Source organism: Myxine glutinosa, chromosome 5, assembly GCF_964187855.1.
Source record: "Myxine glutinosa chromosome 5, kmMyxGlut1.1, whole genome shotgun sequence".
In the NCBI taxonomy this organism is placed as follows: Eukaryota; Metazoa; Chordata; class Myxini; order Myxiniformes; family Myxinidae; genus Myxine; species Myxine glutinosa.
In genome coordinates, this window is record NC_136265.1 from 57,848,040 (window position 1) to 57,872,765 (window position 24,726).

The following is a 24,726-nucleotide window of genomic DNA, read 5'->3' on the forward strand; positions in this document are numbered from 1 at the left end:
GCACACCTCCCATGTAGATCAAATTTGTGCAGCCTCCTTCTAATGGTAGACTCATGCACTTTGACATCAACACAGTGGCAAGAGCTACCTGTAAGTCCTGTGATGACATTCTGGGGTTCTTAGAGACTTATTTCAGCATCTTGCAGTCTGCTCCCGGGCTGAACTTGCTGTGGCGGCCTGGCCTGAACAAGTTGGCTGTTGTTTGGAATCTCCTCCACTTGTAGATGATCTCCCGGACAGTCGAATGATTGATTTCAAATTGTTTGGAGATCTTTTTAAATCCCTTCCCAGACTCGTAGGCATCTATAACCTTCTTTCTGAAGGCCTCAGAGAGCTCTTTTGATCTAGGCATGGTGACGCCGCACACTTCAACAACAAAGAGCAAACCAAAACTAAATGTCTGAGGTTTAAATAAGATAGGTTCCTCCAAGATCCTCTCTAACGATGTTCTAATCATTTGCACCTGAGCTGGTGCTCCTGATTCGAATTTTAGGTATTTGAAGCAGTGATAAATGTAGGGGTGTACTTACTTTTTCCACATGCGAAATTTGCATTTATGTTTATTTAAATTATACAATGGACTACAAAATGTAAATGTTTCATGATATTTGTTATATTATATCACCTTTAACTATCAATATTGTTGAAATGAAGATCAAATAGCTGTATGTTGAAATATGTTGAAAAAGTCAAAACTTTACATGGGGTGTACTTACTTTTTCACATGAATGTAGATATCTGGGTATTAAGTTTGTCGAAATCGATGTCCTTTTCATTCAAGAGAATATGATCCACATTATGTTTGTGTGTGAAATATATACTTATGCATGAACTGATCAAATATTTATCAAAATATTCATCACACAATGTTTGTCGAAATATTCTGATCATGACGTGTGTGCATTATTCACTGGGACCATGTCAGTGCAGAGAGCTACAGATAGCTTCACTACTAATGAGGAATATTAACTCCTTTAGGAATGACTTGTTATGTTGAAGTGTTATTCTAGCCATGTGTGTGTGTGCCACATTTGTCATGCAAAATCAATTACAAGCTGTGACGCCATTTAAAATAAAATCACACAAATTATTACAAAGCACGGGAGAGTTGAAGTACATAAGATTGAACTTATAATCAAACTAATCTAATCACCTATTGAAGGTAAGTGCATTCATATCACCAATATTGTTATGTACGTCTTTTGTATCAGGGTAGATAGCAGATTACCGAGGGTTTTAGGGTTACGTTCGGGTCAGAAGGTTAAGAAAAGCGCACCCGGTAAAGTGCAATCATCCCCTTGTGTAGTAGTTTCATGCAACGTCCTACTCAATTTTGGACGCATTCAATCCTTCATTTTGGACGAAATTCTAATTGACCTCAGACACTTATATTTTAAATGGCGAAGAACATACTTCCATATCACTGCATTTTTGTGCCCCAACCCACCACATTTGTGCTTAAATTTGAAAAATACACGTTATAAAATGTCCTAAACAGAGAATGGGCAATCTGACACCCAGAATGGGACGAACGATGCAATGAAGGAAGGATTTTAACATAGAAACGGAGGATAAAACATACATCTATTTCAAAATATATAGTGTTTGTACATGTCACATTTACATGAGTAACTGTTTTTTCCTTTTCTGTACATCGTATAAATACGTCCCGAGACCCTTCAAAACAATAATATCATTACTTGACATCATACTGTTGAAATTTTCAAATTAGTTACACTTGTATACAAGTACACCAATATATTTAACACGGATATCAGAATGAAACTTGCACATGAAAAGGACATGGAACTCTTGTTCAGTATTAAATACATCATGTATGGCATGGCAACACTGAGACACTCGAGCTTCAAATCGAATGTACTTATGTGACATGTACTTTAAAATTACTACATCTGAAACGAGCAATATGCTTTTTTTTTTCTTTTTTTTCTTTTTATGTATACATAATCGAGGCTCGTAAAAGAGCTAACATTTATCACACAAACAAATTAAACAGACAAACAAACAAAGTATATAAAAAGGGGAGCAGTAGACAAGATGGGGAGAGAAGGGGAAGCACATAAACACAACATTTGTGAGGGACATCGGGAATGTGTGGGAGGGAGAGGGCTGGGGGGAGACGGCGTGGGAAGGGGGAAGGGGGTGGAAGAATTATAAACACAAGGACACCAAGGACTTCCAGGAAAAGTTGGTATTTCAAAAAAGAGGATTTGGGGTGAAATTAGCGGGGGTAGAAAAGATCAAGGTTTTGGATGGGGCAAGATAAGAGATGGTGGTGAACAGCTGTTTTGAAGACCTGGAGGGAGGAGTGGGATTGAAGGGAGTGGGGGAGTTTGTTCCAGAGGCAGGAGAAAAGAGGCATGAAAGAGTAAAGGTGAGCAGAGAGTCTTGATTTTGGCAGTTTAACAATAAGAGGGTTGCCGGCAGATCTTGTGTGACCTTCAGGAATATTTGGGGGACAGAGCACAGAGACATTCAGCTCCACCTCTGACATCAACTCATCCTGGGAATTCTTCCAAAGTAAATTGCTCTCTCTCATGCACAAATTTATCCCATCTCATCTTCAGGTGTCATACCCTTCCTCCCATCCATGGTACACAGAATCATGTGGTGAGGCTGTTGCCCAGAAACAACTTGCCTTCGTCTCATGGAAAGTAAATCCAACGGAAGGAAATCTCATTTCCTTTCACGAAGCCGGAAACAAGTGTGTGAACTCTCTTATCTGTCTCCCTCTTCCAAATCCTGGTGGAGTCTGGTCAAATCTGTTTCTGGTGTTTGTTCCCCCTCCATCCCCTCCCTTACCTCAAATGGCTACACAGCTGACTCCGCACGTGAAAAAGCTGAATGTCTCAACTCTGTGTTTGCCTCTAAATCTTGTGTCCCAAACCCATCCATCTCTGTACCCACCATACCCAGTCGTACTCAGCTGCTCCTGGACTGTGTCCTTTCCTCCTGACAAGGTGGAAAAGTTTCTGTCAACCCTCGACTCTGATTCTGCAACTGGACCTGACGGCATCAGCCCACGGGTCCTAAAATCCTGTTCTTCCGCTCTTTCACTCCCTCTCTCTGTTCTCTTCACCCTCTCTTCATCAGCGCTGCAATTCACGTCCCCGACCGGCAGTCTGTCCTCCGGAAAACTGTTGGGGAAATTACCAAAGTTAAAAATGCCATAACTTTGTCAAAAATGATCGAAACGTCGTGAAGTTCGAACTTGATCTGTAACTTATCATAAGGAAACCACGTGCCTCTTCTTCACCTCTGTTCATCAGCGCTGCAATTCACGTCCCCGACCGGCAGTCTGTCCTCCGGAAAACTGTTGGGGAAATTACCAAAGTTAAAAATGCCATAACTTTGTCAAAAATGATCGAAACGTCGTGAAGTTCGAACTTGATCTGTAACTTATCATAAGGAAACCACGTGCCAAGTTTGAAATCATTAGCATTAAGAGATGAGAAAAAAAAGTCCGGAAAACTGTTCTTTTCGTGACGGACGGACAGACGGAGGGACGGAGTGCAAACCGAAAGTCCCCTCCGGTGTACACCGGTCGGGGACTAATAAGAACGTCACGTACCGGGTCCGAACTCCTTGGCCGCGGGAGATTCTCCCGGATCAAGCAGGTTCCTTCCATCGGAGACCATCGTGGATCCCGGAGTGTTCACCACGTGTTCCTCATCGGAGAGATCTCGGTTCATTGGACACAGGAGAGTAAAGTGTTGTGTCGTCGTGTACAGTACCGTCCGAGGCAGTACAGTACAGTCCAAGGCAGTACAGTCCAAGGCAGTACAGTCCAACTCCAAGGCAGTACAGTCCAAGGCAGTGAAGAGCCTCTGCTCCTGTGACTCACTGTACTTTTTGTTCATGACCCCGCCCCCTACGGAATGGAAACGGAAATAAAGACAGAGCGGGTTGAGACCTCAAACAGAAGAATCGTGGTGACATTACGTGGTGTTACATGGTGATATTACGTGGTGTTACAATAAAGACATCATATGGTGTTACAATAAAGACATCACATGGTGTTACAACATAGACATCACATGGTATTACAATAAAGACATTACATGGTGTCACAAGAAAGACATCACATGGTGTTACAATATAGACATGACATGGGGTTACAATAAAGACATTACATGGTGTTACAATAAAGACATTACATGGTGTTACAATAAAGACATTACATGGTGTTACAATAAAGACATTACATGGTGTTATGAGAAAGACATCACATGGTGTTACAATAAAGACATTACATGGTGTTACAATAAAGACATCACATGGTGTTACAATATAGACATGACATGGTGTTACAATAAAGACATCACATGATGTTACAATAAAGACATTACATGATGTTACAATAAAGACATTACATGGTGTTACAACAAAGACGTCACATGGTGTTATAATAAAGACATCACATGGTGTTACAATAAAGACATTACATGGTGTTACAATAAAGACATTACATGGTGTTATGATAAAGACATCACATGGTGTTACAAAATACACATTACATGGTGTTACAATAAAGACATTACATGGTGTTACAATAAAGACATTACATGGTGTTACAATAAAGACATTACATGGTGTTACAATAAAGACATTACATGGTGTTATGATAAAGACATCACATGGTGTTATGATAAAGACATCACAAGGTGTTACAATATAGACATTACATGGTGTTACAATAAAGACATTACATATGGTGTTACAATAAAGACATCACATGGTGTTACAATAAAGACATCACATGGTGTTACAACAAAGCCGTCACATGGTGTTACAATAAAGCCATCACATGTTGTTAAAATATAGGCATGACATGGTGTTACAATAAAGACGTTACATGGTGTTGCAATAAAGCCATTACATGGTGTTGTAATACAGATATTACATGGTGTTACAATAAAGACATCACATGGTGTTACAATAAAGACATCACATGGTGTTACAATAAAGACGTTACATGGTGTTACAATATAGACATTACATGGTGTTGCAATATCGACATTACATGGTGTGATGTATGTGAGTCCGGTGTGCGGACGCCCGACACACGGGACCAGGAACGTGGAGCTGAGTGCAATGTTAACCTGATGGTATTCATAGAATACTTACCCTGAGCAGTCAACTTGTTGCGAGCCAACTCTTCTGTTTTTGAACATTTTTTGTTGATCCAATATGACTGCCAGACCACATGAGCGATGACATCATGAATTTATAAACTCTAATATAATTGTTGCAGAGATCACACTCAATACATTTCAAACTAATCAGACGAAGTGTTGTCCCTGTCGAATGATGACGTCATAATTATGGCACAAATGACGTCATCGTTAACAGCACCTATTCCCCATATGAAGTTCTTTCCAATGAGCCATGTTTCAATTTTTTCCATGCAGCGGTTTTGGAGATATTGCGGTGCAACATTTTTTGTTTTTTCCCAAGATGGCGCCTGTACCACATGACCTATGACGTCATGATTATCATTAAAATATTCTAAAGGAGGAGGCGCTCCGATGGTGAAAATTTAGTGTCCATCAGACCAACAGTTGCTGAAAGTTTTTTTAAATAATGAGCGGATAAGTGTACTTGTCGAATTATGACGACGTCATGAAGGCACCGATGACATCATCAGTAACATATCTTATTTCCCATGAGGAGTACTTGACAATGGGCCAGGACTCGATTTTTTCCATGGAGTGGTTTGAGAGATGTCTTGGTGCGAACTTTTTCCAAGATGGCGCCTGTACCATGTGACCTATGACGTCATAATAATCATTAAAATATTCTGCAGGAAGAGGCACTCCTGTGGTGAAAATTTGCATTTCAATCGGACCAACGGTTGCTGAGAAAATGGATTTTTAAAATGCAGACACGTACGGCACACAGCACACAGCACACATGCGGCACACAGCACACATACGGCACACGTACGCAACTGAATACTTAACGCCGCTTTTCACGATGCGAGCGCAGGGTAATAAAGCGGATATAAAGTTGAGTGCCTTCATTGGTCTGATTGTTTGTGCTTCCAGACATCACAAGTGGTGACGAGGTGAAGACCCGTTCGTGTCTCGATGGCGACTGTCGGCATTTTCCATGAATACTCCGATGGGGAGGATTGTGTGGATTTTGGGTGGATTGGGTGGATTTTGTAGAGAGGCCGGACCAGTGCTTTGTGGTGTTATGTGCTCCTCCCCGACCCCTGGTCACGGTGTACCTCCGAGACCCGAGAGGAGTCACGGCAGAAAAATGTATTATTCTGTATGTCAAAAATCAATGGAGAAGCCACCCCAGTTGTTACTCACAAGCAAATATTGTATTAAGATCACACAAGAATAACAGTACAACAATAATATGAATCAAAAGTACAATCAATATCCTGTGATGGTACCATTGTAATTTATAACTCACTGTGCTCCAAGTGAGTGAAACAAGAACATTCCCAATGTCTCTTTCCCAAAGTCGATCCCGGCTGCACGCCAAAGTCGATCCGCTCCAGCGATCGCCAGAACGATGTCCGATCGAGACCAGAATCCCGTTCGGATGGCGAGTACAGTCACCCAGCCAAAGCTGCACACAGTCGCCCTCAAGGCGACTGGGAAATCCAAAGGCGCCCTCCAGGCGACTGAGAGATCACACCCTCGGGTATGGACTTTCACGGCTCACAGTCGGCGAACCGCAAATTAATCGTCAAAAGCCATGGTGCACACACACACACCAGATACGTCTGAAAGCGGTGAAAACGGCTGACGAAGCAAAGAAACCTTGCTCGACGCGCAAAGCACGCAAGTCAAAATGGCCAACGGCACATTCTCGAGACGTAACGGCCCTTCGATGATTCTCTTCGGAATCCACCGCCAAAAACCTGACACGCAGGTTGATCGGTCACAGCGATGCAACTCTATCGCTGGAATCCCTTTCCCGGGAAACCCGAAAGTTCGCTAGTGACTCCCGTTCGACAACGTTCGCTTCCGAACTCGGAGCAACTCGGCTTTCTTGTCCGACTCACTCGCTCCGCCTTCTTTCTCTCCTCTCCCTCTTCGTCGCCGTCCGGTTCCTGTTTCATTTAAAACATTAACCTTTTGACGTTTTGACAATAATATTTGCTATTTCCCTCACAACAATAATAATAATACATGGAACCAGAAATGTTTCAAGTGGATGAAAACCACAACAACGGAAGTGACGAATCCATAACAGTGGCCAACAACATGGCGGCCGCTGGTGATGCCGTCCGTCATCGTGCTGTGTTGTTGACTGTGTGCGGGCAGAAGGTGTACGGACTCATCAAAAACCTGCTGTCACCACGGCGACCTTCCGACCTTTCCGATGAGGAACTCTGTGAGCTTGTCAAGCTCCACTTCAAGCCGAAAGCTGGTGTCATCATATCAAGGTACAAGTTTTACACACACATGATGGGAGGATCAGGACATTCCCGGCTTTGTTTCTGATCTGCGCTGTTTAGCAGAGCCATGTCAATTTGGTGCTGTACTTGATGAGATGCTCCGAGATTTCTTTGTGATTGGGGTAAATCACGATGTCATCTTACGAAAAGTTATTGCTCAAGAAGACGACCTTGACCTGGGACAAGCAGTGAAGACTGCACAGACGTGTGTGACAACTGCTGAAAACCTGAAGGAGATCTCGTCAAAAGGGCAGAACTCTTCGAGTGCAGATACTGTAAATAAGATTGCTCCATCCTTGTATAAGGCTGTGCCGAGACCAGTCGTGTTTTTGAAACCTGCTTCCTTGGTAGCGAGAGGCCCTCAAAACATGTGTTGGCGTTGTGGTGCGAATCCTGTGGCTCACCAGTGCCGTTTCAAACGGTACACGTGCAATGGATGTGGCAAGATTGTGCATCTTCAAAAGAGGTGTCTCAAGTCCAGCAATGATGGTGACACCACCACCACCCATCATGTGGATGATGGCGAGAATGTCGCTCGTGCTGATAAGTCATTGCTGCATGATGAGCATGAGTTGCATACGATTTCTGGTGGCCCCGCACAAATAACGGTTGATCTTCAACTGAATGGCAAGCAGGTGTCAATGGAAGTTGACACAGGGCCGAGTCAGTCGATTTATGAGCAAGGAAACATTTGCCAAGCTTTGGGGCTGTGAGGCCTTGAAGCCTAAATTGAGCACGGTGAGAGCCAAACTTCGGACATGCACGAAGGAAATTATTCCGGTGCTTGGCAGCGCAGCTGTCAGTGTGTCTTGTGATGGTGTAATTTATGAACTGGCCATGTGAGTTGTGCCAGGCTATGGCCCGACACTGTTCAGACGGAACTGGCTTAGGAGAAAAAAGTTGAACTGGCATGATATCAAAGAGCTGTCGACAGTGGAGGCTCCTGGTTGTGCTCAAGTGCTGGATAAATTTCCATCTCTATTTGAGCCAGGAATTGATTCCTTCATGGGGATGAAAGTTTAAATTCATCTGAATCCGGAAGTGCAGCCCATCTATTTCAAAGCTCGTGTCTGTTCCCTACTTGATGAGAGAAAAGATTGAGTGTGAACTTGAGAGACTCCAGAATGAGGGGGTCATCTCTCCTGTTGAGTTCAATGAATGGGCCAGTCCAATTGTTCCTGTGTTGAAAAGCGATGGAGCAGTGAGGATCTGTGGGGACTACAAGGTGACCATAAATCGATCGCCACTCAATACCAGATCAGTATCCACTGCCCAAAGTGGCTGACCTGTTTTCGACATTAGCTGGTGGGAGGTCATTCACCAAGTTGGATCTAACGTCTGCCTACATGACACAAGCGCTGGATGAGGATTCAAGGAAACTCATGTGCATCAACACTCACAAAGGGCTGTTCATCTACAATCACTGTCCTTTTGGAATCCGCTCAGCAGCGGCCATCTTTCAGAGAAACATGGAGAGTCCATTAAAATATTTGCCAAAAACTGTCGTGTTCCAGGACTACATCCTGATCACGGGCTGCAACACGACAGAACACCTGAGTAACCTGGAGGAAGTTCTGCATCGTTTGGATAAAGTAGGGCTCAGACTGAAACGTGAGAAATGTGTGTTTATGGCGCCCGAAGTGGTGTTCTTAGGCAGAAGAGTCACCGCCGCTTGAATCATGCCTTGTGATTCCAAAGTCGATGCAATGAAGAACACGCCCATACCAGAAAATGTGTCACAATTACGTTCCTTCTTGGGTTTGCTGAACCATTTTGGCAGTTTCTTGCCACAGGAGAGCACAGTGTTTGAACCCTTGCATCAGCTACTTCGGAAAGGAAAAATTTTGGGTTGGGCCAAGGCCCAGGATGATGCTTTCAAGGAAGCTAAAGGTCTATTGTGTTCCATAAAGCTGATTGTTCTTTTTGATTCATGCAAGCGTCTTGTATTGTCGTGTGATGCCAGTGCCTATGGGGTAGGCTGTGTATTGCAACAAGCCAATGAGTCGGGCAAGTTACAGCCGGTTGCGTTCCCTTCCAGAACCTTGACGAAAGCCGAACGAGCCGATGATATGATTGATATAGAAGCCTTAGACTGTGTGTTTGGGGTAACCAAGATGCATCAGTATCTGTTTGGTCATAAATTTGAGCTTGAAACCGACCACAAACCGCTCACTTTCTTGTTTTCAGAGAACAAAGGCATCAACACCAATGCGTCATTCCCGTGTTCAGCGGTGGGCCTTGACGTTGTCTGTTTGTAATTATACTATTCATTACAGGCCTGGCATTGGGAATTGTGCTGATGCATTGAGTCGACTGCCGGTGTCTGTTGCTGATCGCAACAATACTCCTCAACCTGCTGACCTTGTATTGGCTATGAATGCGTTTGAGAGTGACAGCTCTCCGGTCACTGCTGCTCAAGTTAGGTTGTGGTCTTACAGAGATCCTGTGTTGTCTGTAGTCAAGCGTTGCGTTATGACTGGCGATTGGTCCAGCATACCAGACTCGGAGGAGTACAAACCATATTCACGTAATAGAGATGAGGTGTCTGTCCAGTCAGATTGACGAGTTTGGGGCAGACGTGTTATCATGCCAAAACAGGGGAGAGGGAGATTGGTTTCTGAACTACATATTACCCATCCTGGTATTGTTATGATGAACGCTGTTGCAAGGTTTCATGTTTGCTGGCCTGGTATTGATTCCGAACTTAAATCTTTTGTTCATCGTTGTGATACGTGTACGCAGCTCAGTAAGTCGCCAGTGAAATCGCCACTGAGCCTGTGGCCGTGGCCTTTCCAACCTTGGTCCAGGATTCATGTTGACTTTGCATGTCCGTTTTGAGGGAAAATGTGCCTTGTTGTCATTGATGCATTTTCCAAGTAGGTTGAATGCTCTATCATGTTTACCAGCACTTCTGCAGCTACCATTGATAATTTCCGTGTCATGTTGGCTACTCATGGTCAACCAGATGAGTTGGTAAGCGATAATGGTTCGTGTTTCACATGTCAGGAATTTCAGGAATTCATGAGGTTGAATGGCATCAGACATGTCCGTTCTGCTCCGTTCAAACCCGCTTCTAATGGCCAGGCAGAGCATGCTGTACAGATCATCAAGCAAGGATTAAGGCATGTTACTCAAGGTTCGCTTCAAACGCGTTTGTCACGCATGTTGCTCGGTTATAGATCACGACCACGTACCGTAACTGGAGTGCCCCCAGCAGAATGTAAATATCTATAAAGCTCAGTTGACTTTTTGCTCCACCAAATAACAGCGAAACGGAGTTGAGTAAAAGGGTGAAAATTCTACAGATGCTGTGATAAATAACTACCCCTGTCGGTTTGAATGTTTGAAAGAGAATAGACGTCTGGATCAATTTTTGAATATATATATATATATATATATATATATATATATATATATATATATATATATATATATATATATAAACCGAGGTGTCTGTGTGTGTGTGTGTCCAGTTTTTGTGTGTCCACGTTTTATTCAGAGATGGCTGAACGGATCTTCATCAAACTTTCAGAGGTTCATCAGGGAGTTCGTGGGAGTGTTTTCGGCAAAAAAAAAAAACGAAGAAAAAAAATAATTCGTTTTTTTTGGAGTGTAATTTTTTTTTATAATTTCTCGATCGTGCCGAAGCCCTTTTAAATTAATGACAGTTATATGCAAGTACACATTCGCATAAATAAATACAAAACAATTACCAGACATTTGAATACAAATAAATCAAACAATTCTGGAAATGTACGAATTTGAGAGTACGGCTTCTTCTTCTTCCTGATCGGCAACACACTGAACTCAAACGTGAGCCACATTCACTCAGAAACGTGAGCCACATTCACTCAGAAACGTGAGCTACTCCCCTTCCTCTCCTGCCTCCCTCCCCCCCTCCCCTTCACCCCCTTCCTTCCCCTCCACATCCCCTTCCCCTACCCTTCCCCCCCTCCACACCCTTCCCCCTCCCTCCCCTCCCTTGTCAAATTATGACGTCATAATGGAGGCACTTATGACATCATCATTACCCTGTGCTCGCGAAGCGAAAAGCAGAGTTGAGCATTCATGTGTGTACGTATGTTGTACATGTTTGCATTTAAAAAAAATCATTTCCTGGGCAACAGTTGGTCCGATTGACACGAAATTTTACCATAGAAGCACCTCCGCCTGTATAATATTTTTATTCATAATTATGATGTCATAGGTCACGTGGTACGGACGCCATCTTGGAACAACGTTGCACCTCTCTATCCCCCAAACCACTCAATGGAAAAAATTGAAATATGGCTCATTGTCAAGTACTCTCCATGGGCAATAAGATATGTTGATGGGATCGGTGCCTTAATTATGACGTCATAATTCAACAAGTACAACGCTTGATCTGATCAGTATGAATAAAACAAAAATTCCTCTGCAACTGTTGGACCGATGGACACGAAATTTTCTGAATATATGCAGCTTCTCCTGCAGAATTTTGTAATGATTTATTATAACATCATGGGTCACGTGATACAAACACCATCTTGGAAAATATCGAAAAAGTTGCACCTCTATATCTCCGAAACCGCTCCATGGAAATAATTGAAACATGGCTCATTGTCAAGTACTGCCCTTGGGGAATAAGATATCGTTGCGGATCTCAACGTCGGCCTTTCCCCTTATCAAGGGGGGATTAATCCCCTTGTCATTTATCTAGCCGACGTGATCCGGGGCTATGACGTTCCTTCAGGTCAGCACTGGGTAGGGTCGTAGGCCGAATTCCTAATACCTAATTACCAACGCCTCCCAGGAAGCAAGGAAATAACCCCACCCAAACCACGGTTTTAGTGGAAACGCCGAGCGATAACGAGCCGTGATCCGAGCTCTTAACAGAACTAAACCCGATCTGAGCGGTTCCGAATCATGCCACGCTTCGCTTACCCAATGGAGGAAAAGACTGATACGGTCGAATTAGGAAGAAACAAGAAGAACAGATTGGTTTATTACAATTTGTGCAGGAAGGAGGAGAAGAACACACAGTGAAGCTTATACAGTCTTAACTTATCCCAGGACAAACAGTAGTCTAGTAGGAAGACTAGGTCCCCCTGCACCCCCCGGAGATATACTTCTAATCAGTGTTTCTAGATTGGAAAAAATGTGTAGAAAATGACTAGCTATGGCCCCAAGCTGAAAAAATGTCCCACATACCATTTTTATGCAAATTACTGCTGCAAATTTTATGCAAATTTATGCAAATTTTATGCAAATTTTTGATGAGGAGTAGAGTTGAGGGGTCTTTGAGGGCTTCATCGAGGTGCTCTCGGTTGCAAGACTGGGTCATTCTGAGAAGCACAGCAGGGTCAGAGATCATGATGTTCTCCTCCTCAGTGAATCTCTCCATCAACAGCCTCTCCATTGCCTCACACACTGTTTTGAGGCAAAAGAGGGACTTTGCGTAGGCCTTTCCACTGAGAACACCTTTGAGAGATCCACTTGTTACTAGTTGTGCCTCAAAGAGAATCTCTGCATATCCAGAACCACGCATCTTGTGTCCAGTGAGCATCCCGATGTAGTTCATGGATGTGTGGAAGGGTCCAATCGTTACTACATGACTAGCAAATTCATTTGGCCAGCGCCAGATGATGGGAAGGGCTTTCATGCAGACACCCAGATCAAATGTATTCAGGACCCATCTCTGACCCACCTCAGCAGTTGCTGCCTCGGAACGCTTCAGTAGCTCACGAACAACTGCGTTGTCTGTGATCGGTCTGTGCCTGGTGCCTGCATGGCATGGCAATGGCCTGCAGCCTGTGCCTGGGCTAGGGGGTTTCACCTCTGCAACTGGTTCTCCCCCACCCAGCAAATCAACAGTCGACTACTGCACGCCTATCCACCAACCGATCACAGACAACGCAGTTGTTCGTGAGCTACTGAAGCGTTCCGAGGCAGCAACTGCTGAGGTGGGTCAGAGATGGGTCCTGAATACATTTGATCTGGGTGTCTGCATGAAAGCCCTTCCCATCATCTGGCGCTGGCCAAATGAATTTGCTAGTCATGTAGTAACGATTGGACCCTTCCACACATCCATGAACTACATCGGGATGCTCACTGGACACAAGATGCGTGGTTCTGGATATGCAGAGATTCTCTTTGAGGCACAACTAGTAACAAGTGGATCTCTCAAAGGTGTTCTCAGTGGAAAGGCCTACGCAAAGTCCCTCTTTTGCCTCAAAACAGTGTGTGAGGCAATGGAGAGGCTGTTGATGGAGAGATTCACTGAGGAGGAGAACATCATGATCTCTGACCCTGCTGTGCTTCTCAGAATGACCCAGTCTTGCAACCGAGAGCACCTCGATGAAGCCCTCAAAGACCCCTCAACTCTACTCCTCATCAAAAATTTGCATAAAATTTGCATAATTTTGCATAAAATTTGCAGCAGTAATTTGCATAAAAATGGTATGTGGGACATTTTTTCAGCTTGGGGCCATAGCTAGTCATTTTCTACACATTTTTTCCAATCTAGAAACACTGATTAGAAGTATATCTCCGGGGGGTGCAGGGGGACCTAGTCTTCCTACTAGACTACAGGCCCGCGCACACAGACACACTCACACGGGGATGTAGATGGTTGGGTTGATGGTCCGGGATGATGGCGTCCAGGCAGCTCACTCCGGTCCCCGACTCGTGCCATGAAGGCGATGGTCAGGCAGCAGCGGCCAGGAACTCTCATGTCGTTTGCGCGGAGCGGTCAATTACAGGGCGGAATGCGGGCGAAAGGTAGGCTGGCTTGGCGGTTACACTCGCGGCTCAACCGCGTACGTAATAATCGGCAGCTCGAACGCGCTTCTTCATGCGTTTCTCCTCACGAGTCCTTTTGGCACAATCACGTCGCAAAAGCCCTTTGGTAGCAAGCACGATTCCTTCAGTCCTCTTATACAGTTATCTCACATCGATCAGTCCTCTCAGTCCTCTCGAAGGGCTTTGTGCAGGCATTTATATCGCGCCGCCCCGCGAACCCTCTGGAATTTGCCAGCCACGCACTTACCATGCCCCTTAAGCCATGCCCATCATCGCGCCCTGGTTGGTTGTTGGCTCTTACTGGCTCCGCCTTTGACGTGCTGCTTGACGTGGCCACACCCCGACCTCGCGCTCCTCCCCCTTTTCCAGGCATACCTCGTGGCCACCCGACTAGTTCGAGCGAGCAACTGGCAGCTCACGCTGCCGGCCAATGAGGTGGATTAGCCGAATCAGGGCGCGAGATGGATGCTGCCCAACGAGGTCGATTTGGAGGGTGGGCCGCAAAATGAACGGGACCTCAGCTTATTTATTTTACACAACGCAGTTATCACGATTGGAAATGGCCTTATCCTCACACATACTATGACATAACTAATGTTCTAAGGTGGCCCACGTGTTGCATGTGCATTAACTATGGGGGCAAACCTTTAACCTTTATTGATGTTATATGTACATTCTCAGAACCGCGTTATGTCTTATGTCAGTTATGTCTTATTGAATGTAAAGATTAGCCCTTTCCCATTGAGAAGTAAAAAAAAAGACCAAATATGCGTTGAGTTAGGCATAATGTCACACCCTTGTATGGTTAAGGGAAGCCATGTTTTTAATAAGCAGAAAGGTGTGGCCAGAAGCACAGGCCCACGTGACCAGTGAGGGGTGCGGGAACACCTTGCCATGATGCAACATGCCTCAGCCAAAGGGAGGCTCTGGAACATTTTGAGGGGCGTGGGCGGATCTGGTAAAAGCCCACGCGGATCGCAATTTCATTCTCTTTTGCCTGGGATTTCGCCACGTCGACGACCTGCTGCTCTGTTCTCTCTTTGCCTCGTGGACGACACGATTCTCTTGCTTTTTGGAATTCTTCGAGGGCACATCTGAGCTCTTGCCCTTTTCGCCACGTCCATGACGAGACCTCGCTTGCCTTTTCGTTTCTTCCACGACATGTGTTTGGTCTTTGTTTGACGCCCGACACCCATCGCGTCTACGCCGATCTTTTGCGCCATCCGGCCGACCTGCAAGCGATGGCAATTTCGACACGACTCACCTGCACTGAAGTTCATCTACCTGTGCTGAGTTTGTCCGTGCCAACTTCGAGGTGGCGGTTCGTCCTGCGGACCTGACGTCATCGAACTGCAAGCCGCACACACCAGACCCCGTGGCCAATTGTGAGGAATCCCAGCACGTACATCGGGACGCCCTTTAACCAGTGTTATTCCCTGAGTGTGTGTGTCAGAGAGTGAAGGCGCCAGTGGGGCTTATTATGATAGGTAAGCATTGTTAAGGTGTATCTTCGTCTGTTCTCTGTGCCTTTTAACCAGTGTTATTCCCTGAGTGTGTGTGTCAGAGAGTGAAGGCGCCAGTGGGGTTTATTATGATAGGTTAGCATTGTTAAGGTGTATCTTCGTCTCTGTTCTCTGTGCCTTCTGAATAAAAGGCTGTACATTTAATTTCTTTCCAGTCTGTTCGGTAAGCCCTTTCACCAATTGGCCTAGCATCATCCGAGACCGAATTTGGCTCGACTTAGGTCCATAAATCTCGCGGGGGTAACGCCGCTTTCCACACCGTGCAAAACCGCTCGGCACGCAATTGAATGAGGTGTGGTCTTGTGGTTAGGATTCGACGCTCTCACCGCCGCGGCCCTTTGTACCTCCGGCCCCCGCAACAATATGTTATTCCCCTTTGGAGAGTTCTTTCCAATGTGCCATGTCTCAATTTTTTCGATGCAGCACTTTCGGAGATAAGCAATTGAATTGGCCACAGGTGGACTCCAAGCAGGTTGTAGAGACATCTCAAAGATGATCAAAGCAAATTGATTGCACCTGAGCTCAAATTGAGTGTCATAGCAAAGGGGATTAATTGACATTTCATATTTTCACTTTTAATTAATTTTGAAAAAAACTCCAAACAATAAATTCCACTTTGACTTTATGGGGTATTATGTGTCGATCAGTGGAAAAAATCCCGATTTAATCCATTTTAAATACAGGATGTAACAACAAATTGTGAAGAAGTCAAGGGGAGTGAATACTTTCTGAAGGCACTGGATATTGAAAACAATTATTTTGTTACCTTTTCTAGATTTCTCATTTTAAGGAGGATTTGGAATAGGCGCACAGAGAAGATTGAGGATATAGGGTTCAACTGTATGCAGGATTGCTGCACATGCACGGGCAAAAGAAGAAAGCAGCAAGAAGAGATGTGGATAAGGTGGGGATATATATGGAAGGGAGGTGTACAAGTTGGAAGAGGATGGTGGGAAGAAGATAATCTATAAATTGGGGATAGTAAGGATGAGGATGAGGACAGGGATGAGGATAGTGAGGGCATGAATTGGGGGTGGGTGGTGATTTTGAATGGTGCCGGGAGGTTAGTGACAGAGAGGGGAGGGGGTTAGTGGTGAATGTGTGGGGAGGATATTTGAAGGAGCTGATGAACTGAGGAGGAAGCAATGGTGAGCTGGTGCTTCCTTGTTATGAAGAGGGGAAGTGGAGGTAGTGGAGATCACGGAGGAGGAAGCAAGGACAGCAATAAAGAGGATAAAGAAGGGGAAGAGAGTCAGGCATTGACGAGATGTGTGCAGAGATGACAGATGCTGTGGGAAAAGTTGGAGTTAGTTGGACGAGGAGGCTGATGAATGTACGTATGAGAGAGGGTTCAACTGGAGGATTGGAGGGCAGGCCTAATTGTGCAGATATGGAAGAGAAAAGGTGATGTTCAAGCTCTGGGGAAGTGCAGAGGCATTACACTCATTCGTCATGTCATGAAAACTGTACTGGAGAGGATTCTGGATGGAAGGACAAGGAAGTGTGGAGTTGGAGATCGGCAAAGAGCAGCAGGGGTTGACAAAGGGAAGAGGGACAACGCGTGGGATGTTCAGGCTAACATAGCTGAGGAAGACGAAGTTGGAGGTGCAAGGTTAATTGGCATTGGGATTTGTGGACCTACAAATGGCCTATGGCACTGTCCTGAGAACCATGGTGATGGCGACACTGAGATGGATGGGATTGCCGGAAGCAGAAGTTAGGTTGGTGGAGTGAATGTGCAATGGAGATGCAGGAAGATAAGAAGGGGGATGCAGGAAGTACTGGGGGAGTGGAAAGAGGCATTTGGGAAGCATGGGCTGAAGGAATGCAAAGACTCAGGTGATGTGGGTCAGGCAGCAGAAGAAATAAATGAGTATCAGGTGAGAGGTGAAGGAGATCAGACAGGGATATTGGTTTGAGTATCTGGGGGCAACAGAGACCGGTGATGGCAAGTTGGAGGCAGTTTCGGTGAGTTGGAGGGAAAGATGGAGGCAGGATTTCTGGTGGTTGCGAATGCGTGGAGGAGGGTGGAGGGATTAATGGCAGCCATAAAGATATCATGAAAATTGATTGCAGAAGTGAAGAGGGTGGATAGAAGGTGGATGGATGAACTGAGGAAGGAGATTGGTGTGCAATTGAGCTTGACGGAGAGACTGATGAAAAGCCGGCTGAAGTGCGCTGGACACTTGATGTGTATGGAGGAAGAGAGAATGGCAAAGAGAGTGGGTATGTTAAGGGAGTAAAGTAGGAGGAATGAAGAGATTGGCTGGTTGAGATGGGAGGATTGTGTGAGCAGGGATATCAATGAGGTGGGGTGGTTGGAGAGTGGAGAGAGATTGTTGAGGGCAGGAGGAAGTGGTGGAGTATTGTGGTCGAGGCAGCTTGGTTGGACCTCATCCCTTATAATGGGAAGAGAAGGGGGAGGAAAAGAAGAAAAGAGGATTATAATTGGTTTTGGGTCGTTTAATGTCACAAATCTTTCGGATCGTCATTTACAAATACATATCTTTCACGTATTTTTCATTCATATCACATATATTTCAGTGTTCATTTTAAGCTGTGAAGCCATTTCAATATAAGCCGAAGTCCTTTCTTCCATCCGTCCGTTAAAAATAAAGTTGACAAAACTTTCTGACCCACTGTTTAATTCTAAATGGTTCTGAAGGGCTGTTGAAACCAAAGCTTTCAGAATCATTGGAATCTCCCACGATGAAGCTAACTCCGAGGGCCTTTCACTCACTCACCACAGGCAGGTTGGTGATCTTTCTGTCTTCTACCGACTCCTCTCCGGCTTTGTCCCACCGGCTCTCCCTGTGCTCTGTCCCCCAAATATTCCTGCAGGTCGCACAAGATCTGCCAGCAACCCTCTTATGGTTAAACTGCCAAAATCAAGAGTCGCTGCTCACCTTCACTCTTTCATTCCACTTTTCTCCCGCCTCTGGAACAAAGTCCCTCACTCTCTTCAATCCCACTCCTCCCTCCAGGTCTTTAAAAGAGCTGTTCACCACCATCTCTTATCTTCCACCATCCCAAACCTTGATCTTTTCTACCCCTGCAAATTCACCCCAGATCCACTTTTCTGAAATACCAACTTCCTTCCTGGAAGTCCTTGCAGTGTCCAAGTGTTTTATACTTCCACCCCCCCCCGCCCCCCTTTCACACGCCTCCTCCCCCCAAGTCCTCACCCTCCCACAGATCTCCCGATGTCTCTGCTCTCAAATGTTGTGTTTGTGTGCTTACCCCTCTCTGCCAATCTTGTCTATCGCTCCCCTTATTATGTTTTATGTGTCTCTTTGATTTTTTTGTGTGATTAATGTTGGCTCTTTCACGAGCATCGATCCCGTATACAATTTTTAAAAAAGTGAAAAAAAACCTCTTACTCGTGTTTTTCTCCGTTTGTTGCATTTCTATTCCAGGGAGTCATGGTCTTTCAGCTCATCTCCTCTATTTTGATCTTATTCCAGTTATTGCGGCTCATTTTAAATATTTTGTCACCTTCCTCTTCTTCCTCTGCAGTTTGTCCTAATCTATCTCCTCGTTATCATTTACTGTTCTTACTCTTGGTCACCCAGTGTGAATGTTTCTGATGTTGACACAAGTATGATGGAGTTGCAAAAGCCTTGCTGCATAAAGAACACTGATGGGCCTTTTCTCCTGTGTGATGTTTTTGATGTTGACCCAAGCCTGATGAATAAACAAAGGCCTTGCTGCATACTGAACACTGATAGGGCTTTTCTCCTGTGTGAATCTTTTGATGTTTATGCAAATATGACGAATCAGCAAATGCCTTGCTGCAAAACTTACACTTGTACGGCTTCTCTCCTGTGTGACGTTTTTGATGTTTACGCAAGCTTGAAGAATAAACAAAAGCCTTGCTGCACAGTGAACACTCATAGGGCTTTTCTCCTGTGTGACGTTTTTGATGTTTACCCAAGCTTGAAGAATAAACAAAAGCCTTGCTGCACAGTGAACACTCATAGGGCTTTTCTCCTGTGTGATGTTTTTGATGTTGACGCAAGCTTGAAGAATAAACAAAAGCCTTGCTGCACAGTGAACACTCATAGGGCTTTTCTCCTGTGTGACGTTTTTGATGTTTACCCAAGCTTGAAGAATAAACAAAAGCCTTGCTCCACAGTGAACACTCATAGGGCTTTTCTCCTGTGTGATGTTTTTGATGTTGACGCAAGCTTGAAGAATAAACAAAAGCCTTGCTGCACAGTGAACACTCATAGGGCTTTTCTCCTGTGTGACGTTTTTGATGTTTACGCAAGCTTGAAGAATAAACAAAAGCCTTGCTGCACAGTGAACACTCATAGGGCTTTTCTCCTGTGTGACGTTTTTGATGTTTACGCAAGCTTGAAGAATAAACAAAAGCCTTGCTCCACAGTGAACACTCATAGGGCTTTTCTCCTGTGTGATGTTTTTGATGTTGACGCAAGCTTGAAGAATAAACAAAAGCCTTGCTGCACAGTGAACACTCATAGGGCTTTTCTCCTGTGTGACGTTTTTGATGTTTACGCAAGCTTGAAGAATAAACAAAAGCCTTGCTGCACATTGAACACTTATAGGGCTTTTCTCCTGTGTGACGTTTTTGATGTTTACGCAAGCTTGAAGAATAAACAAAAGCCTTGCTCCACAGTGAACACTCATAGGGCTTTTCTCCTGTGTGATGTTTTTGATGTTGACGCAAGCTTGAAGAATAAACAAAAGCCTTGCTGCACAGTGAACACTCATAGGGCTTTTCTCCTGTGTGACGTTTTTGATGTTGACGCAAGCTTGAAGAATAAACAAAAGCCTTGCTGCACATTGAACACTTATAGGGCTTTTCTCCTGTGTAACGTTTTTGATGTTGACGCAAGCTTGAAGAATAAACAAAAGCCTTGCTGCACAGTGAACACTCATAGGGCTTTTCTCCTGTGTGACGTTTTTGATGTTGACGCAAGCTTGAAGAATAAACAAAAGCCTTGCTGCACAGTGAACACTCATAGGGCTTTTCTCCTGTGTGACGTTTTTGATGTTGACGCAAGCTTGAAGAATAAACAAAAGCCTTGCTGCACAGTGAACACTCATATGGCTTTTCTCCTGTGTGACGTTTTTGATGTTTACCCAAGCTTGAAGAATAAACAAAAGCCTTGCTGCACAGTGAACACTTATAGGGCTTTCTCCTGTGTGAATCTTTTGATGTTGACGGAGATATGACGAATCAGCAAATGCCTTGCTGCAAAACGAACACTTGTACGGCTTCTCTCCTGTGTGACGTTTTTGATGTTGACGCAAATATGACGAATCAGCAAATGCCTTGCTGCAAAACGAACACTTGCATGGCTTCTTGCCCGTGTGGATTGCTTGATGTTGTTTTAAAGATGACAATGTTATAAATGATTTGTCACACAAGGAACACTTGTGTTGTCTCTCACTTCCTCGGATATTCTTGAGCGGCTCTGTACAACGCTTACATCTGCGTGTGAAAGACACGCTGCCAGGTTCGTCAGTTTCTTGACAAACACTCCGAGTCGTGGGCCGATTGAAAACTTCCGTGTCAAACCACTGGGAACAGTTTGAACAAGAAACCAGTTTCGTTTGTTTCCCTGCAAAGACAAGTCACAAAAATCATCATTAATTTGCACCAACTTTACAAAATTGACATACATTTCACTCAAATTAGATTGAAGATTGGCCCCAAATATGCTCAATTAGATTGAACAGGAAAGATTCAAAAATAGAGGAATTGCGCATCTCCCCAAATGAGTCAGACATTTACTGATCACACACAAACGATCTTATCAGAGGTTGCTCCATCATTCTGGACAGTGTATAGCAATCAGAGGCTTGTCCCCACCATGTATTAATGATTGTAGCATCAGTTTCTCCTTGCTTCCTTTGGTGGTTAACATACTTTGATGAACATTCTGTTGAATCCATCCATTGTTCTACGCGTCCACCAACACAGAATGACTTTCATAACTTTTCCATCTGCAATATCTAGAAGAGAGACGAAGGACAAAGGGGTACCAGCCCTCTCGGAGAAACAATACTCTGCAGTTCTCTGAAAAGTGTTCATTGGCAATATGAAGAAGAATCAAGGCATAGCGAGGCCTGTTGGCGAATGCCCAGTGTACATGCTCCTGTTTGCCATCTCTCGTGGGCATGTCATTCGGGATGGTGAGACTCTTTAAAATGTTAATTTACGAAATAAATACGCGAGTTGGCTGGTTTATCCATTCAGAGGTACTGTGAGTATATAGGCAATACTTTTCCAGGTGTCAACACCTTGCTTTTTGCTATATTTTAACTTTAGGTGGGAATTGTGGGGATTTACGAATGTGCGGCATTGACGAAGCTCTAGCATCTAGCCTCTCTCCTTATTTTGTTTTGTTCAAGAGGAACATGCATTGTGAATGATGATGTATTTGACCCGAATAGTTTTACAGATTAATTCCTCCTCTGAAACACACGTTTACCCTGAACATCTCAAACAAATATCGTGATGCTTCAATATGCAGAGAGGAATCCGTTATTAATGAGTTGGGTCATTTTAACATGGCCTAAAGTCACCATGTGGCCTTAAAAGACAAGTGCAAAAGCATCTCTCACAACCTCCTGTGCAATGTAGACACACACATGACTGTCTGTAATTGGAACAAGCAGAATGTTGTTGTGGTTCAGACCTTTCTCTTGAGATAGTGAGTCATCCTCAAACTCAGATTCCACCTTCACTTTCACAATCAATTCTGAAAAGAAAAACATCACATTAAAACTGAACTTTAGATTTTTCAAGTTTCTAAGGCTTTTGGAGCATCTGTTACAAACTTGCAAACATACACATCAGACTTTTTAAATCCGATCAAACCCGGAGAAACAGGTATGCTCCCTGGGAGAGGGCGAGGTTGGGGTTCTCCAATCTTATATTCTTCCATTTCCTAATGATGGAGCTCATTGTGCTCTTGGGAACTTTAAACACGAGAAATTGTTTTTCCATCCAGGTAATAGGTTCCAAATTTCATCAACGGCTTGTTTCTGCATTCTTGAGTCTTATTTTGAAAACCGTCGAAATCACGTTGGTGTCTGTTCATCCGTCCGTCCGTCCGTCCACCCAAAATATGTTGGCACTCATATATCAAGGGCTCCACATTAAAACTAGCTCGAACTTGGAATATACATTGGCCAATAGGTCTCGTTAATGGTGTTCGAAACAAATTCCACCTGAGTGTTATAGTTTTTGCTTCATTAAATATTTTCAAATGCTAGCGTGACTCGGTGCGCTCCGCGCGCCTCACCATGTGTCGTTTCAGAGGGATGGGCATCTTTGACCATTTCGGTGTCTTTTGGGTCTTCTTGGTGTTTTGGGTCTTTGGCGCTTTGGGGTGTTTTGAGTCTTCGGGGTCTTCAAGGGTCTTTGTGGTCTTCATGGTGTTTTGGGTCTTCAGGATGTTTTGGGTCTTCGGGTGTTTTGGGTCTTCAGGGTGTTTTGCATCTTCGGGGTATTTGGGGTATTTTGGATCTTCGGGGTCTTTTGTGTATTCGGGGCCATTTGGGTCTTCATGGTGTTTTTGAGCGCCAGGGCCTTCAAGGGTATTTTTGGTCTTTGGGGTGTTTTGGGTCTTCGTGGTCTTTGGGGTCTTTGAGGGCATTATGGGTCTTTAAGGGTATTTTGGGTCTTCAGGGGTCTTGGTGGTATTAAGGGTCTTGGGGGAATTAAAGGGTCGTCAAAGGACTGAGGGGTCTCAGTTGTCTAAACGTAATTAAAAGGGTTAAGACGGTGTTAATAATTTATTTTGAAGAAGAAGACCTTTTGGTCCATACATAACCATACACGTTTGCTCTATTATAATAAGACTAGTGGGGTCACCCGTGGGAATCCCACTGGCATGGATTTGTGTGATATTTGGACATCTTGAGTTTGATGCTGCACATTCAGCATCCTCTCCAAGAAGTTCTGTCACTCAAGCTTTTAGATCTCACTACCTGCCATGATCTTTCCTGGGAAAACCACATTTCAAATCTGGCCTCCAAAGCCAGTCGCCGACTGGGCATCCTCCGTCGTGCGAAGTCCTTCCTTGGCACACCTGAGCTCCTTACCACATATAAGGCTTTCATCCGCAGCTCAATGGAATACTGTTCCCCCCTCTGGGCTGGTGCTCCTGCCTCACACCTAGCTTATCTTCACGCTGTTGAAACCAAAGCGTTCAGAATCAGTGGAATCTCCCGCGATGAAGCTACCTCCGAGCTTCTTTCACTTACTCACCGCAAGCAGGCTGGTGGTCTTTCTGTCTTCTACCGACTCCTCTCCGGCCTTGCTCCTCCAGCTCTCTCTGGGCTCTGTCCCCCAAATATTCCTACAGGTCGCACAAGATCTGCCTGCAACTCTCTTATGGTTAAACTGCCAAAATCAAGACTCTCTGCTCACCTTCACTCATTCATTCCTCTTTTCTCCTGCCTCTGGAACAAACTCCCTCACTCTCTTCAATCCCACTCCTCCCTACAGGTCTTCAAAACAGCTGTTCACCACCATCTCTTATCTTCCCCCATCCAAAACCTTGATCTTTTCTACCCCTGCTAATTTCACCCCAAATCCTCTTTTTTGAAATACCAACTTTTCCTGGAAGCCCTTGGTGTCCTTGTGTTTATACTTCTCCCACCCCCTCCCCCCTTCCCACGCCGCCTCCCCCCAGTCCTCTCCCTCCCACACATTCCCGATGTCCCTCACAAATGTTGTGTTTATGTGCTTCCTCTTCTCCCCCCATCTTGTCTACCGCTCCCCTTTTTATATACTTTGGTGGTTTGTCTGTTTAATTTGTTTGTGTGATAAATGTTAGCTCTTTCACGAGCCTCGATTATGTATACATAAAAAGAAAAAAAACCAAAAAAAAACCATATTGCTCGTTTCAGATGTAGTAATTTTAAAGTACATGTCACATAAGTACATTCGATATGAAGCTCGAGTGTCTCAGTGTTGCCATACCATACATGATGTATTTAATA

At 44.5% G+C, this 24,726-nt stretch overlaps 1 protein-coding gene across 1 annotated transcript in view; it reads right to left on the bottom strand.

Moving 5' to 3' along the window:
- The window catches only part of LOC137411778 (uncharacterized), a 188,442-nt gene that overhangs the window by 156,692 nt on the left and 7,024 nt on the right, over nucleotides 1-24,726 (bottom strand). The window contains exons 3-6 of the mRNA XM_078777303.1: nucleotides 22,413-22,475; nucleotides 20,959-21,332; nucleotides 19,303-20,875; nucleotides 3,593-3,892 (exon numbers count right to left, since the gene is read on the bottom strand). Coding sequence (XP_078633429.1) covers nucleotides 3,593-3,892; nucleotides 19,303-20,875; nucleotides 20,959-21,332; nucleotides 22,413-22,475 — 2,310 coding nt within the window. The remainder of the gene's footprint in view (nucleotides 1-3,592; nucleotides 3,893-19,302; nucleotides 20,876-20,958; nucleotides 21,333-22,412; nucleotides 22,476-24,726) is intronic.